Source organism: Vipera berus, assembly GCF_964194415.1.
Source record: "Vipera berus genome assembly, chromosome: 2".
NCBI classification, from domain to species: Eukaryota; Metazoa; Chordata; class Lepidosauria; order Squamata; family Viperidae; genus Vipera; species Vipera berus.
In genome coordinates, this window is record NC_138203.1 from 214,618,895 (window position 1) to 214,630,425 (window position 11,531).

At 46.6% G+C, this 11,531-nt stretch overlaps 1 protein-coding gene across 2 annotated transcripts in view; it reads left to right on the forward strand.

The window, feature by feature from the left end:
- The window catches only part of TSPAN17 (tetraspanin 17), a 30,278-nt gene extending 19,292 nt beyond the window's left edge, over positions 1-10,986 (forward strand). For both annotated transcript variants that reach the window (XM_081320720.1, XM_081320719.1), the window contains exon 9: positions 10,639-10,986. In XM_081320720.1, coding sequence (XP_081176846.1) covers positions 10,639-10,743 — 105 coding nt within the window. In that variant the 3' untranslated portion in view covers positions 10,744-10,986. The remainder of the gene's footprint in view (positions 1-10,638) is intronic.
- The last annotated feature ends 545 nt before the right edge of the window (positions 10,987-11,531 follow it).

Below are 11,531 nucleotides of genomic sequence, written 5' to 3' on the forward strand. Positions count from 1 at the left end.
TTTTTCCTTTTAAATCCATTTGCATCTTGCTGGTTTTCTTTCTTCCTGTGTTTGGCTTGATAGTCTTTTTTTCAGCTCAACTCTCTCACTTCCTTCATAGCCTCTTTCTGCTATTTGTTTTATAGTACGATACTAAAATTATTATCCCAAATTTGTAAAGAGTTTTTAAAACATAAATCCCCCTTTTATGACTGTAATGGGTGTTTCGAGTTGGGTGATCAGGCTTCCGCCATTCATGATTTTTGCAAGACTCAGGTTTGTGCATCCCTGATCTTAACTGCAGCATCCTTTTAGTTTGAAATGTTGCCAATCATACATTGGTTTAGTTTTATATATTTCCTTGGCAGAAGAAAGTCCCATTTTTAATTTAAAAATTATGTGTGATTATCTCATACTTTTTTCTACTGTCAAAACTTTTTTTCTTAAATTTTCTTTTCCATCTGGGCTGCTAAATATTAACAGGTGACAATTGCAAGATTGTAAGCAAAGTTTCAACTGATTTTATGTTAAACATGTTCAGATAATTTAAAAATAAAGCAAACAACTCCCCTGAAATAAAATAAATAACATCTATAGTAGCCGTTCTGCAGTTATGTTTATCAGATGACTTAATCAATGAAAATTTTATAAGAACAAGATAATTAATTGCAAAGCGGAAGTGTTTTTTTGTTACTGTTGGGGCAAAAGAAAGTTATTTTGTGTCACCATTTAAAATCAATATTTTTAACAGTATTGGTGTTTATGGACTAGAATGTGCTTGATTGAATGCAAAAGGTGTTGACACTGATGTATTTCTTTTGGATGTAGACTGAAAAAAACAAGTCAAATGCAAATAAAATAATAAGCAGTCTGGAATGAGGGTTCAGTTTATGTACAAAAAAGTGTAGTTATCTAGGGCAAAATCGGCAGCAGCAATGGGAAATCATTTACCTGCTTATGTTATAATTGAATGAATAGATGGTACTATCAATAACTTCTTATATAAAGCCCTTTTTTACATCTCTGCCTAAAAGCAAGGAATGCTCCAAGTGTTGGGGCCTGAATCTGAATCTCAGTAGGAAAGCTGAGCAGAAAGTAGACCTGTTTCCTCAATCTGATAAGATGACGCTGTTTACTACACTCCCAGGGATAGATGTTCCACAAGTAAACTGGCGCTATGCCATGAAGGGCTTTGTAATGAAATGTGAGAAAGATCTTGGGATATGGACAAAGGGATGCTACCAAGGGATCAGGGCAGCATGATCTTCAGCTACATCATTGGAAGGGCAAGAAGTTCAGAGGAGACCTCTCCTAGTTTTTCAGGCAATAAAGGAGGTGGGGGAGGAATTATACTTTGAGACTTGAAAGGTGGATGTTGGCCTGATGGGGCAAACCAGATAAGAATCACAACCAGATGAGCTAACTCTACTCTATTGTGATGCTACATTGACAGAATCTTATCTGACTGTTCCCTTGGTAGCATCTCTTTACCCAGTTTCCCAAGGCCTTTTCCATATTACATCATCAACTTTCACGAGCACAACCAATGGCGCCTATACTATAACCCAGCCAAAAGGGATCCAGGTAATCTGTTTCTTCCAGGTCCCTTCAAGCTGTGCACCTACCACCTTCTCAGCAACCTCAGCAATACTTAGTGAGCATGCCCAAGATGGCGGACGTGCTAGGCTGAGCTCTGTGAGCTTCAGCTGTTAGGCGTCCCTTAGGAGCCCCTCAGAGGTGCCTTTTGTGCCCTCTGTGTTGGGGGCTAGGAGCGGCAGACAACGGGGCTGTCGGTCTGCCATTCTTGGTGGCGGCGGCCGTTTTTGGCGCTTTCGGGCCGTTTTCGGAGGCGGTGGCGTTCTCGGCGGTGGTGTTTCTCTGGCAGCGGCAGCAGCAGCGGCGGCGGTGCGGTCCTCCGTTTGCTCCGGTCCTTCGTTTGTTTGCTCCGTTTGCTCCGGGAGGGTCGGCGTTTGCTCCAGGAGGCTCGGCATCCTCAACGTCCTCGGCGTCCTCAGTGGCCTCGGCGGCCCTCGGAGGGGCTTCGGGTGAGCCGGTGAAGCCCAGCAGAGTTTGGTCGGATCGGAGGAGCCCGGAAGAGCTGTGCTCTGGGCTCTGTGTGGCACCTATTACTAGCTTAGCGGTGCCAATGGAGCCCGGCGGGGCCTGGAAGAGTCTAGAAGGCCCGGAGGAGCTGCGCTCTGAAAGGCCATGCTCTGGAAGGCCCCAACCAGTTGATGTTTGGGGCCCATAGAGTTGCGGCTGGGAACAAAGCCTGGAATGGTGGAGCAGCGGAGGAATTGCGGCGGCGGCTGGAGCGGCTGGTGTGGAGGTGAGCTGGAGTGCTGTGGCCACTCAGACGTGGAGACCTGCGGCCCAGTGGCGGAGTGTGGCCGGTCTGTGTCGCGGACGGTTAGGCGATACAGACTACTTCTATGTCGCTCATACCCTGGGAGACCGGTGGAATGGAATTTGCGGCCTAGTGGAAGATCGGCGGGGATTTTGGTTTCTTCCCTGTTTGCCTACTTATTGCCTGACCCTCTCCTCCCACGAAGAAGATCATTAGCAGCCGGGATTTTGCTACCTTATGGCCTATCAGGCTTTTTGCCTTGGATGAACAGCTGCCTAACTCTCTTGTCTGCTGTGCCCCCAAAGGATTCAGAGGGACCTGGGTATAAAGCCATGGTGAGAGAGTGGCTTAGACTTACATCTGCTGTCCCCTAGAGGTGAGAGATCTATGGGGTATGCCCTACCCTGGGTGTGTGCTCCAGACCACCCCCGGGATCAGAGCTGCGACCGTCGTGAGAGAATGGTGGTTGGCCTGTTCTGGGGGCTCACCCAGCTTGAGTGGCAGTGGAGCTGGGTTGATGGTCTGGACACCCACTTACCCTCTGTCTTAGATCCTCCTGACTAATTAATTATGGGACTGCCTTCCCCTGGACTTGCTCGGACAATTATGCCTCACCTTTGTTACACCAGCACGGACTTGTTCGCCCTCAGGGGTGCCCCCCCTTCCTGGGTGCGACCCGCCTTTCTTTCCACTTCTAATCTTGATGAAGGGCCTGATTGTTGGGACCCTGAGAGATGGCTGGGCAGGGGCAGGGGCCTCCGGTACAAATTTAATAAGAGGCCCCTGCTTAGTTTTTTAGTCAAACTTTTTGTGGGGTTAGGGAGGGGGGTGGGAATCTTTCATGGTTGTTTGGAAATGGGGGGTAGTCCATCAACCGTTGTTCAGGCCAGGTCCGGGATCGATCACGTAGGTGGGGAGCGGGGGTTGGTTGCCTCCGGAGCTCTGGAGCGGGTCGTGGGATTACCTATTCCCACGACGTTAGGGAATGGCAGCAGGTGTACGAACAGAGGGCCGTATCAACATCCGAGAGGGCATCTCCGCTATTTACAAGCGGTGAGGCGCTCCAACCCTCTGCTTTCGCCCCGAGGTCCCGGGAGCGAGGATGTGCAGCCACCTGAGCTCCAGCTGGTGTACTTGAATGCCAGGTCCGTTGTTAATAAGGCTCCTCTCGTCCGGGATCTGGTTGAGGGTGAGCATGCGGACCTGGCTTGCATCACGGAGACTTGGCTGGGCCCAGAGGGTGGTATCCCTCTGGTTGATCTTTGCCCACCAGGGTGCTACACCGGCCTCGGGCTCAGGGTAGGGGTGGGGGAGTGGCGGTAGTTATGAGGGAGACCTTGTGTCCGCGGGAGGCCACCGTTCTCCAGATAATCGGGTGTGAGTCTCTCCTCCTGAGATATGGTCCTAGGGCGCAGTTGGGCTTGCTGCTGGTGTACCTTTCGCCTAGTCTCGCAGCAGCAGCCCTGCCTGAGCTTCTCGACATCCTCTCGGGGTTGGTGATTGAGTTCCCCAAACATAGTTTTGGGTGACTTCAATCTACCATCCCTGGGAGGATCATCTGAGTTAGCTTGGGAGTTCATGGCTTCCATGACGGCCATGGACCTGACGCAAGTAATTCATGGACCGACTCATTTGGGAGGCCACACCCTTGACTTGGTTTTTCTATCTAGACGGTGGTTAGATGATCTTGGTGGGGGCTCCCCAATTCTTATGCCCCTGTCATGGACCGATCATCATCTCCTGCAGCTGGTCTTCCATTTTGCCACTCCCCGCCGTGGGTGTGTGGAGCCAACTAGATGGTTCCGCCCTAGGCGCTTAATGGACCCTGATAGGTTCCAGGCAGCGCTGGGGTCCCCACCTGCCTCCGTTGCTCACAACTTGGCGGATGCCTTAGTGGAAGCCTGGGAAAGGGCAGCCACGGAGGCACTTGACCCTTGTGGCCCCTGACTCGGTGCATATCCCAGCAGGCTCCATGGTTTTCCGTGGAGCTCCAGGAGATGAGGCGTCGGAGACGGGGCCTAGAGAGCTATTGGAGATCCAGCCGATCCGAATCCGACCGATTGCGACTAAGAACATATATTAGGTCTTATCTCACAGCAATAAGGGCGGCAAGGTCTAATCACTTCGCTACCCTTATCGCGTCCGCAGATAACCGCCCGGCCGCCCTGTTTAGGGTGACCCGCTCCCTCCTTAATCAGGAGGTGAGGGAGGAACCCTTGCAGGGTCGTGCCGAGGAGTTTAGTCAACATCTGTCGGACAAAATCGCTCAGATTCGGACCGGTTTGGACTCCGACTGGGCAGAGTCTGACGATCAGGACATGGGTGGTCTTGTCGATGTAATCTGGGAGGAGTTTGATCCTGTGACTCTGGAGGAAGTGGACAGGATTATGGCGAGGTTGAGCTCCACCACATGTTTATTGGACCCGTGCCCTTCCTGGCTGGTTTATGCGGCTCGGGAGGGGACACGAGGCTGGTTCCAGGCGGTTATATCTGCGTCTTTGGGTGAGGGCAGTTTCCCCGCCGTCTTGAAGGAGGCGCTGGTGAGACCTCTCCTCAAGAAACCTGCCTTGGACCCAGCTGTGTTAAATAACTTTCGTCCGGTCTCCAACCTTCGCTTTCTTGCGAAGGTTGTTGAGAGTGTGGTGGCGCATCAGCTCCCTCTGGTTCTGGATGAAGTGGATTATCTAGACCCGTACCAATCGGGTTTCAGACCCGGGTACAGCACGGAGATGGCATTGGTCGCTCTGGTGAATGATCTCTGGAGGGCCCGGGACAGGGGATATTCCTCTGTCCTGGTCCTATTAGACCTCTCAGCGGCTTTCGATACCATCGACCATGGTATCCTGCTGCGGCGTCTCAGGGGATTGGGAGTGGGAGGCACGGTTTTTCAGTGGTTCTCCTCCTATCTCCTGGGACGTTCGCAGTCGGTGTTGGCAGGGGGGCAGAGGTCAACCTCGAGGCCTCTCGCTTGTGGAGTTCCTCAGGGGTCGGTCCTCTCGCCCCTCCTGTTCAACATCTACATGAAACCGCTGGGTGAGATCATTCGTGGTTTTGGAGTTGGGTATCATCAGTATGCTGATGATACCCAGCTTTTCATTTCGACCCCAAACCACCCCAGTGATGCCCTCAATGTGATGTCCCGTTGCCTGGAAGCGGTTCGGGTCTGGATGGGGAGGAACAGGCTTCAACTCAACCCTGACAAGACTGAGTGGCTGTGCATACCGGCATCTTGGGATATTCAGAATATTCCATCTCTTTCTATGGGGGGTGAGCTATTACCCCCCGTAGATAGGGCTCGCAACTTGGGAGTCCTCCTAGATTCACAGCTTTCTTTGGAAGACCACATAATAACTGTGACTAGGGGGGCCTTCGCCCAGGTTTGCCTGGTGCACCAGTTGCGGCCCTATCTAGACCGGGATGCCCTGTGTACGGTCACTCATGCGCTCGTGACCTCTCGTTTAGACTACTGCAACGCTCTCTACATGGGGCTGCCCTTGAGGACCACTCGGAGGCTCCAACTGGTACAGAATGCAGCCGCGAGAGTTATGTTGGGAGTCTCTTGATACTCCCATGTTACACCTCTGCTCCGTGAGCTGCATTGGCTCCCAGTTGTCTTCCGGGTGAGATTCAAGGTTTTGGTAATGGTTTTCAAGGCCCTACATAGCATGGGTCCGGAGTACCTTAGGGATCACCTGCTGCCGGCATCAACTTCCCTCTGCCCTGTGCGTTCCCACAGAGAGGGCCTCCTCAGGGTGCCACCGGTCAGAGAATGTTGTCTGGTGGCCCCCAGGGGGAGGTCCTTCTGTGTGGGCGCCCCAGATTTATGGAATCGTTTGCCGGTTGAGCTCCGGATGGCACCTGACCTTCGCTCCTTCCGACGCGATCTGAAGACTTATTTGTTCGAACAAGCCGGCCTGGCCTGATGGGGGATGGGTTTGGATTTTATCGTTGTTTTAAATGTCTTTTAACCTATTGTTGTAACTTGGGCATCTTGTTTAATTCTTTCTTAATTTTTGTATTTTTGTAGTTTTATATGTTTGCCCTGTTCACCGCCCTGAGTCCTTCAGGAGAAGGGCGGTATACGAATAAAATTATATAATATATAATAATAAATTATAATAACCTGCTATAAATGGAGAAGTTGGATAAAAATTGTCCAATACTATTGTGTCTAAGGAAGGCTTCTCGAGATGACAGACCATTGCTACCTTAATTGCAGGGAGAAGCATCCCTCTCACAAGTGTTTATTATCACTTGGGCCCAAGTACATGCCACCTCCTGGCTGGCTTTGATCAACCAGGAGTGATATGAGCTTACAACAGGTGGCAGAACTCATAGCCCCAGGGAGCCCATATGCTTAGCAATAGCTGGCTGGAATTCATCTCAGATAACCTTGCAACACTACGTCTCAATCACCTCTATAGGATCTGCCCAGATAAGAGTCCATCTCTGAGCAGATGCAAGCAACTTAGTTGAATAATTGTCTGGAGTAGTCCTTGCTGAAACCTTGCAAGGCTCCCTTGTCCCCTGTTTATAGAAGGGAATCTGGTTACCAAAAATAGGATTGCAGCCTGGCTGTCTGTAGACCCCAAAAAGATTCAAAAAGTCAGCCTACAGTATTTCATCAGAAAAGTCCTAATAAATGCTCGTACCTGTGCTTGGTTAGAGTAACTCTTTATCTTCCTCTGGTGCTAGAGGTGCTTCCTGTGATATTTCAACTCCTTAAATTCCTTGGAAAACTGAGAAGCTCTACAATTATAGAGAATCTACACAGTACTGGCCTGATCCAAGGCTGTTGTCACCTACTCATTTCAGGCAACGACTAAGTCCTAGGCTGGAGTGTGCAACCAAGCTTAAGTTCCTTCTGAAAGTCTATTGGGTCCATCAGTCACCTGGGGCTGTGCAATCAAATCTGTCCTCTGCCTTCTTGCACCCAAACAGCTTTCAATAATGAATACCAGTTCCTCTCATTTAAGACACAGATGGGGACTTATAATAAGCTAACCTTGTATTAAGTAGCAACAGACAGAGAACTGGGCCATTGCAGTTGAAAGACCAGATCTTGGGGCTGAGCACAGGCAGGTGGAATGCAGCACTGGTCCAGAATAGGACCTATGCTACCCACTACATGCTTCTCGGTGCATGCAGATGCACAAACACACTCTAGGATCATTACCAGTAAAAACAAAATTGGATAGAATTGCAGAGGTCATGTTATATATATATATTCTGTACCTTGTTTCTAAATGTGAGTCATTGAGATGACCATTGAGCAAACTAATGAAAAAAGGAATAGCTCCTACATCTCCCACCCCTTTATATAGACACAGATCTTCTGTGCCTATGAAAGCACTCGTATTTTTCTGATTACTTTCCCTTCCTAGAGGTCAGTGCTTCTAGTACCAAAGAGAATTGCATTCTGTTTTAATTCAAGTGGATATATACAGTATTCTAATATCTCCGACCACCTGATTTTCCCAAGGAGTGCCATCTCCTTTTGATATGTTGCAGATGGTATTTAGATGAGCATGAAAGGCATTTGCTGCTGTTGGGAATTCAGGATAATGGCTTTTGCATGCGCATGCTGGATCTCCCTGGAGAATATCACTCAGTGGTCGATAAATGCATTACATGTATGAAGTGCCAGGCCTGTCCCCCGTGTCCCCACTTATCAGATTTTGAAGACAAAGCTGCAAAGAACCATTGACAGGGCCTCTGGGGAACTGCTGCCAGTCCTGATTGATTGATCCACTTGACTTAATATAATCATTCTGAGTTAATATAAGGCAGTGTCTTCTTTCTTTTAATCCCATCTTCTGTTATAGAACATCTCTTCCATCCCTTGGCATCTCTTTACGTCAAATGTAAGCACTAAAAACCAAGATATTAAAAACAGAAACAAAAAATGCTGCTAGTCCTGCTGTTAAGCAGATGAGCTAGTTATTGGTGTGTGTGTGTGGGGGGGAGAGAGGCAGCAAATATTAAGAGATGAGGAATGCCCACCTTCTAGACTTTTACACTAGAGCAGGGGTGTCAAACTGTCGGCCTGCGGGCTGGATGCGTCACGCCGAAACCACGCCCACCCCATTGCTAGCAATGGGGAAAAAGTCGAAATACGCTGTGACACGCCATGTGACGCTGCGAGTTTTACACCTTGCTCTAGAATGTGCCCACATTCCTCTAAATATGGCCTCACAAAGCCTTCAGCATCATCCCCTGAAAAATTTCCATTAAATCATATTTTAATAAGATCAAAGGACAAAATTATTAGTTCTGTGAGTAAAAGTCATACCAAGTACTATATTTATCCAGGGGAGGATGTTCCCCGATTTAAATTAATTATCTCCCAAGAGAGTTAACTGAAAAACAATATATACATAGAGGGAAAAATCCTGTGCGCTACCCAGTTTTTCCAGCCTATCCTTTTAGGATTGCCAAATTCAACTGAAAATAGTCTGGAGATTTTCAACACCCAATAAATGTGTAAATTTTTCTGCACACATATTTGCCTGCTTATCAGACAAACAGTTCCTTCCTAGCAGCAGCTAACCTTCAAATGCACCACACTTTGAAAAGTGATGTCTGCGTTAGGGAAATACCTGGTGTTAATTGACATTTAAATCAAATTTAGTTTTCATCAGGCTCCTGCTCGCAGGGACCTCCCTGACATGTTATTCAAAGGTAAAATGTGACCTTTGACAGGAAGAAGATTTGGTCTCCTGAAGACTAAGAAAAAAATGTTTTAACTGGAAACTGGTAAGATCTGCAAAAGAGAAGATCACTGCAAATGATCTGCTGAAAAGTTAACACTAGAGTAGTTATCCACAGGTCCACAGCACAGGATTGCTTATATGTAGATGAGAATGGTCAGAAGGAAATCTATTCTCCAATTTTACAAAAGTCACATAAGATATGCAAAAGAGAGCTTTGACAAGCCTAGAATATTTTGGAACTATGGACTTTGGGCTAATGAGGAAACAAAAATTGATTTGTTCAGCCACAAACATTATGATACATTTGGAGCAAAAGGAAGGTGCCTTTGAGGAAAATAACACCTTGCCAATCATTAAGCATGGGGGTGGCTCTATTGTGCTTAAGAATTGTGTGGCAGTCAATACCACAGGAAATATTATGTGGGTGGAAGAGAAAATGAATTCAACTAAGTATTAACACGCTCAAGAATCAGTCCCACACACCCCACCACTACCCTTGCAACATTTGAACAGCCCTAACCTTGTCTGTTCTTCAAGACAGCCCTAAAGACTTGGCTTTTCCGTAGGCCCTTGGCTAGTATAGGGCATGTATCCACTATGGAAGTAATGTCATTTCCCACCCTCTTCCTAATATGACTGTCTCTTATCTGTAGTTTTAATGCATTCATTTTTTTCTGCTTCAGAAATTAGAAATAGATTAAAATGTCCCACAGTCAGTGAGTAATTTGAATATTAAAGAAGATTGGATGTTTCATCAAGACAATGATCCAAAAAAATTACTTCTGCATCAACCATGAAATACTTACAGGAACTTTAGAATGGTCTTCACGTCCTCCCAACTTGAATCTTATTTAAAATCTGTGAGAAGTTCCTTAAACATGCAATGCCTGCCAGGGACCTCAATATTTTTGAGCTAGAAGAGTTCTGCAAGGAAGAGTGGGGGGAGGGGGAATCCAGAAATAATATTAACTGGATCCAGGAAATGTTGGGAAAGTGTTATTTCCACCAAAGGAGGTGTTCCAAAGGATGGAAAGAGGTCCAATCATCTTCACCTGCCATAATTACTGTTATTTTATTTCAAAACTGTATCCATAAATACTAAGTATGTTTCTACATTTGCAGAAAGATGTCATGTTTAGCTTTGTACCAGGTAGGGATTGTGTCGTCTTAAGGAGTCATTGAAACATTTGAGCAGGGTACCTACACTTTTCTGTGGAATTGTACAAGCCAGTGGTTAGCTACAGCCCTGATTCTGAACCCTGGAGCTCTTTTGTGCAGTTAGAAGAGAAATCTTCCTCGCGCCATGTTGGGATTACAGTGTCCTGCTAAATCTGACAGTATGAGCCAAGCAATTCAACTCCGTCTCATGGCAACAGCTTTTAACCACCCTTTTTATAGATATGAACCTTCGCTTGTGTTCCTTACAATTTCAAAGACTATAATTATTTTCATAATCTTAGTTCTGTTTGCCACATCATATTCGTTGCCTTGAAACCTGAACGTTGTTGTGTTTTGGAACTGAAATAGTACATCCTGCAGTATTCTAAAACAGCTGTCATGCACTGCCTAAGCATTTGCATTGGTTTTTTTTTTTTGCAGATATCCATGCTACAATCAAAGGGAGACATTACTAGCAAAAGCCCCGGACTCCTTTTTTGTTTGTGTTGTCACTGCTGCGAAAGGAAGAACAATAGGTGTAGTTGAGAGAGGGAGACTTTTGAACTGGACCCCAGAGCTGCATAATATTGTCAGGAGAAAGATTACATCAGTAAAACCTAAGAAAAACTGGAGTGTAGTTTAAGAGAAGCTCAAAGATGTGTGTTTGATTAGTGCTAAATTTAATGGAGACAATTTGTACGTTACTAAATCTCTCCTGTCTTTTTATATATTTGTACTTTCAATTAGCCCGAATTATGCATTGTACTGGAACAATTTTTTTTAATCAAGTTAGCTCAAATCTGCTGACTTAAAGAATGCATTAAAAAAATCCTCAACCCATTACTTCTGTGGAACTGAAATTTTTACACTGTTCACATCACTTTTATTTGAAAATTTCTGCCCATTGCAGCATCCCCACAGTCATCTGATTATGATTTCTCTGCCAGCTTCCCACAAGTGAAATGAAAGAGGAAGCGGGCAGGAAGTCGAAGTCACTCCTGCTCCTGGTGCATTAGCATAACAACATTTGAACCAAGGTACATTTTCAAACCAAACCAATAACAATAGATTCAAGAAAATTGAGTGTTCATGCTGATCACATCAGACTGCACTACCTTTCTCTCAAGGTGATCCAGCAGGACTTAGTTTGTCTAGTAGCTTCATAAATACGCCAGCATAACACATATTCTGTATTCCCCTATCGCACAGCTGTATTCTCCAGAGATGTTTGGACTAAAAGACCCATAACCCTCACCTGTGCTGGCTGGGTGCAGTTTCCTCTTCTGTTCCAACACTTCTAGAGAGCACTAATTGCAGATGCCCACTGTACTGGC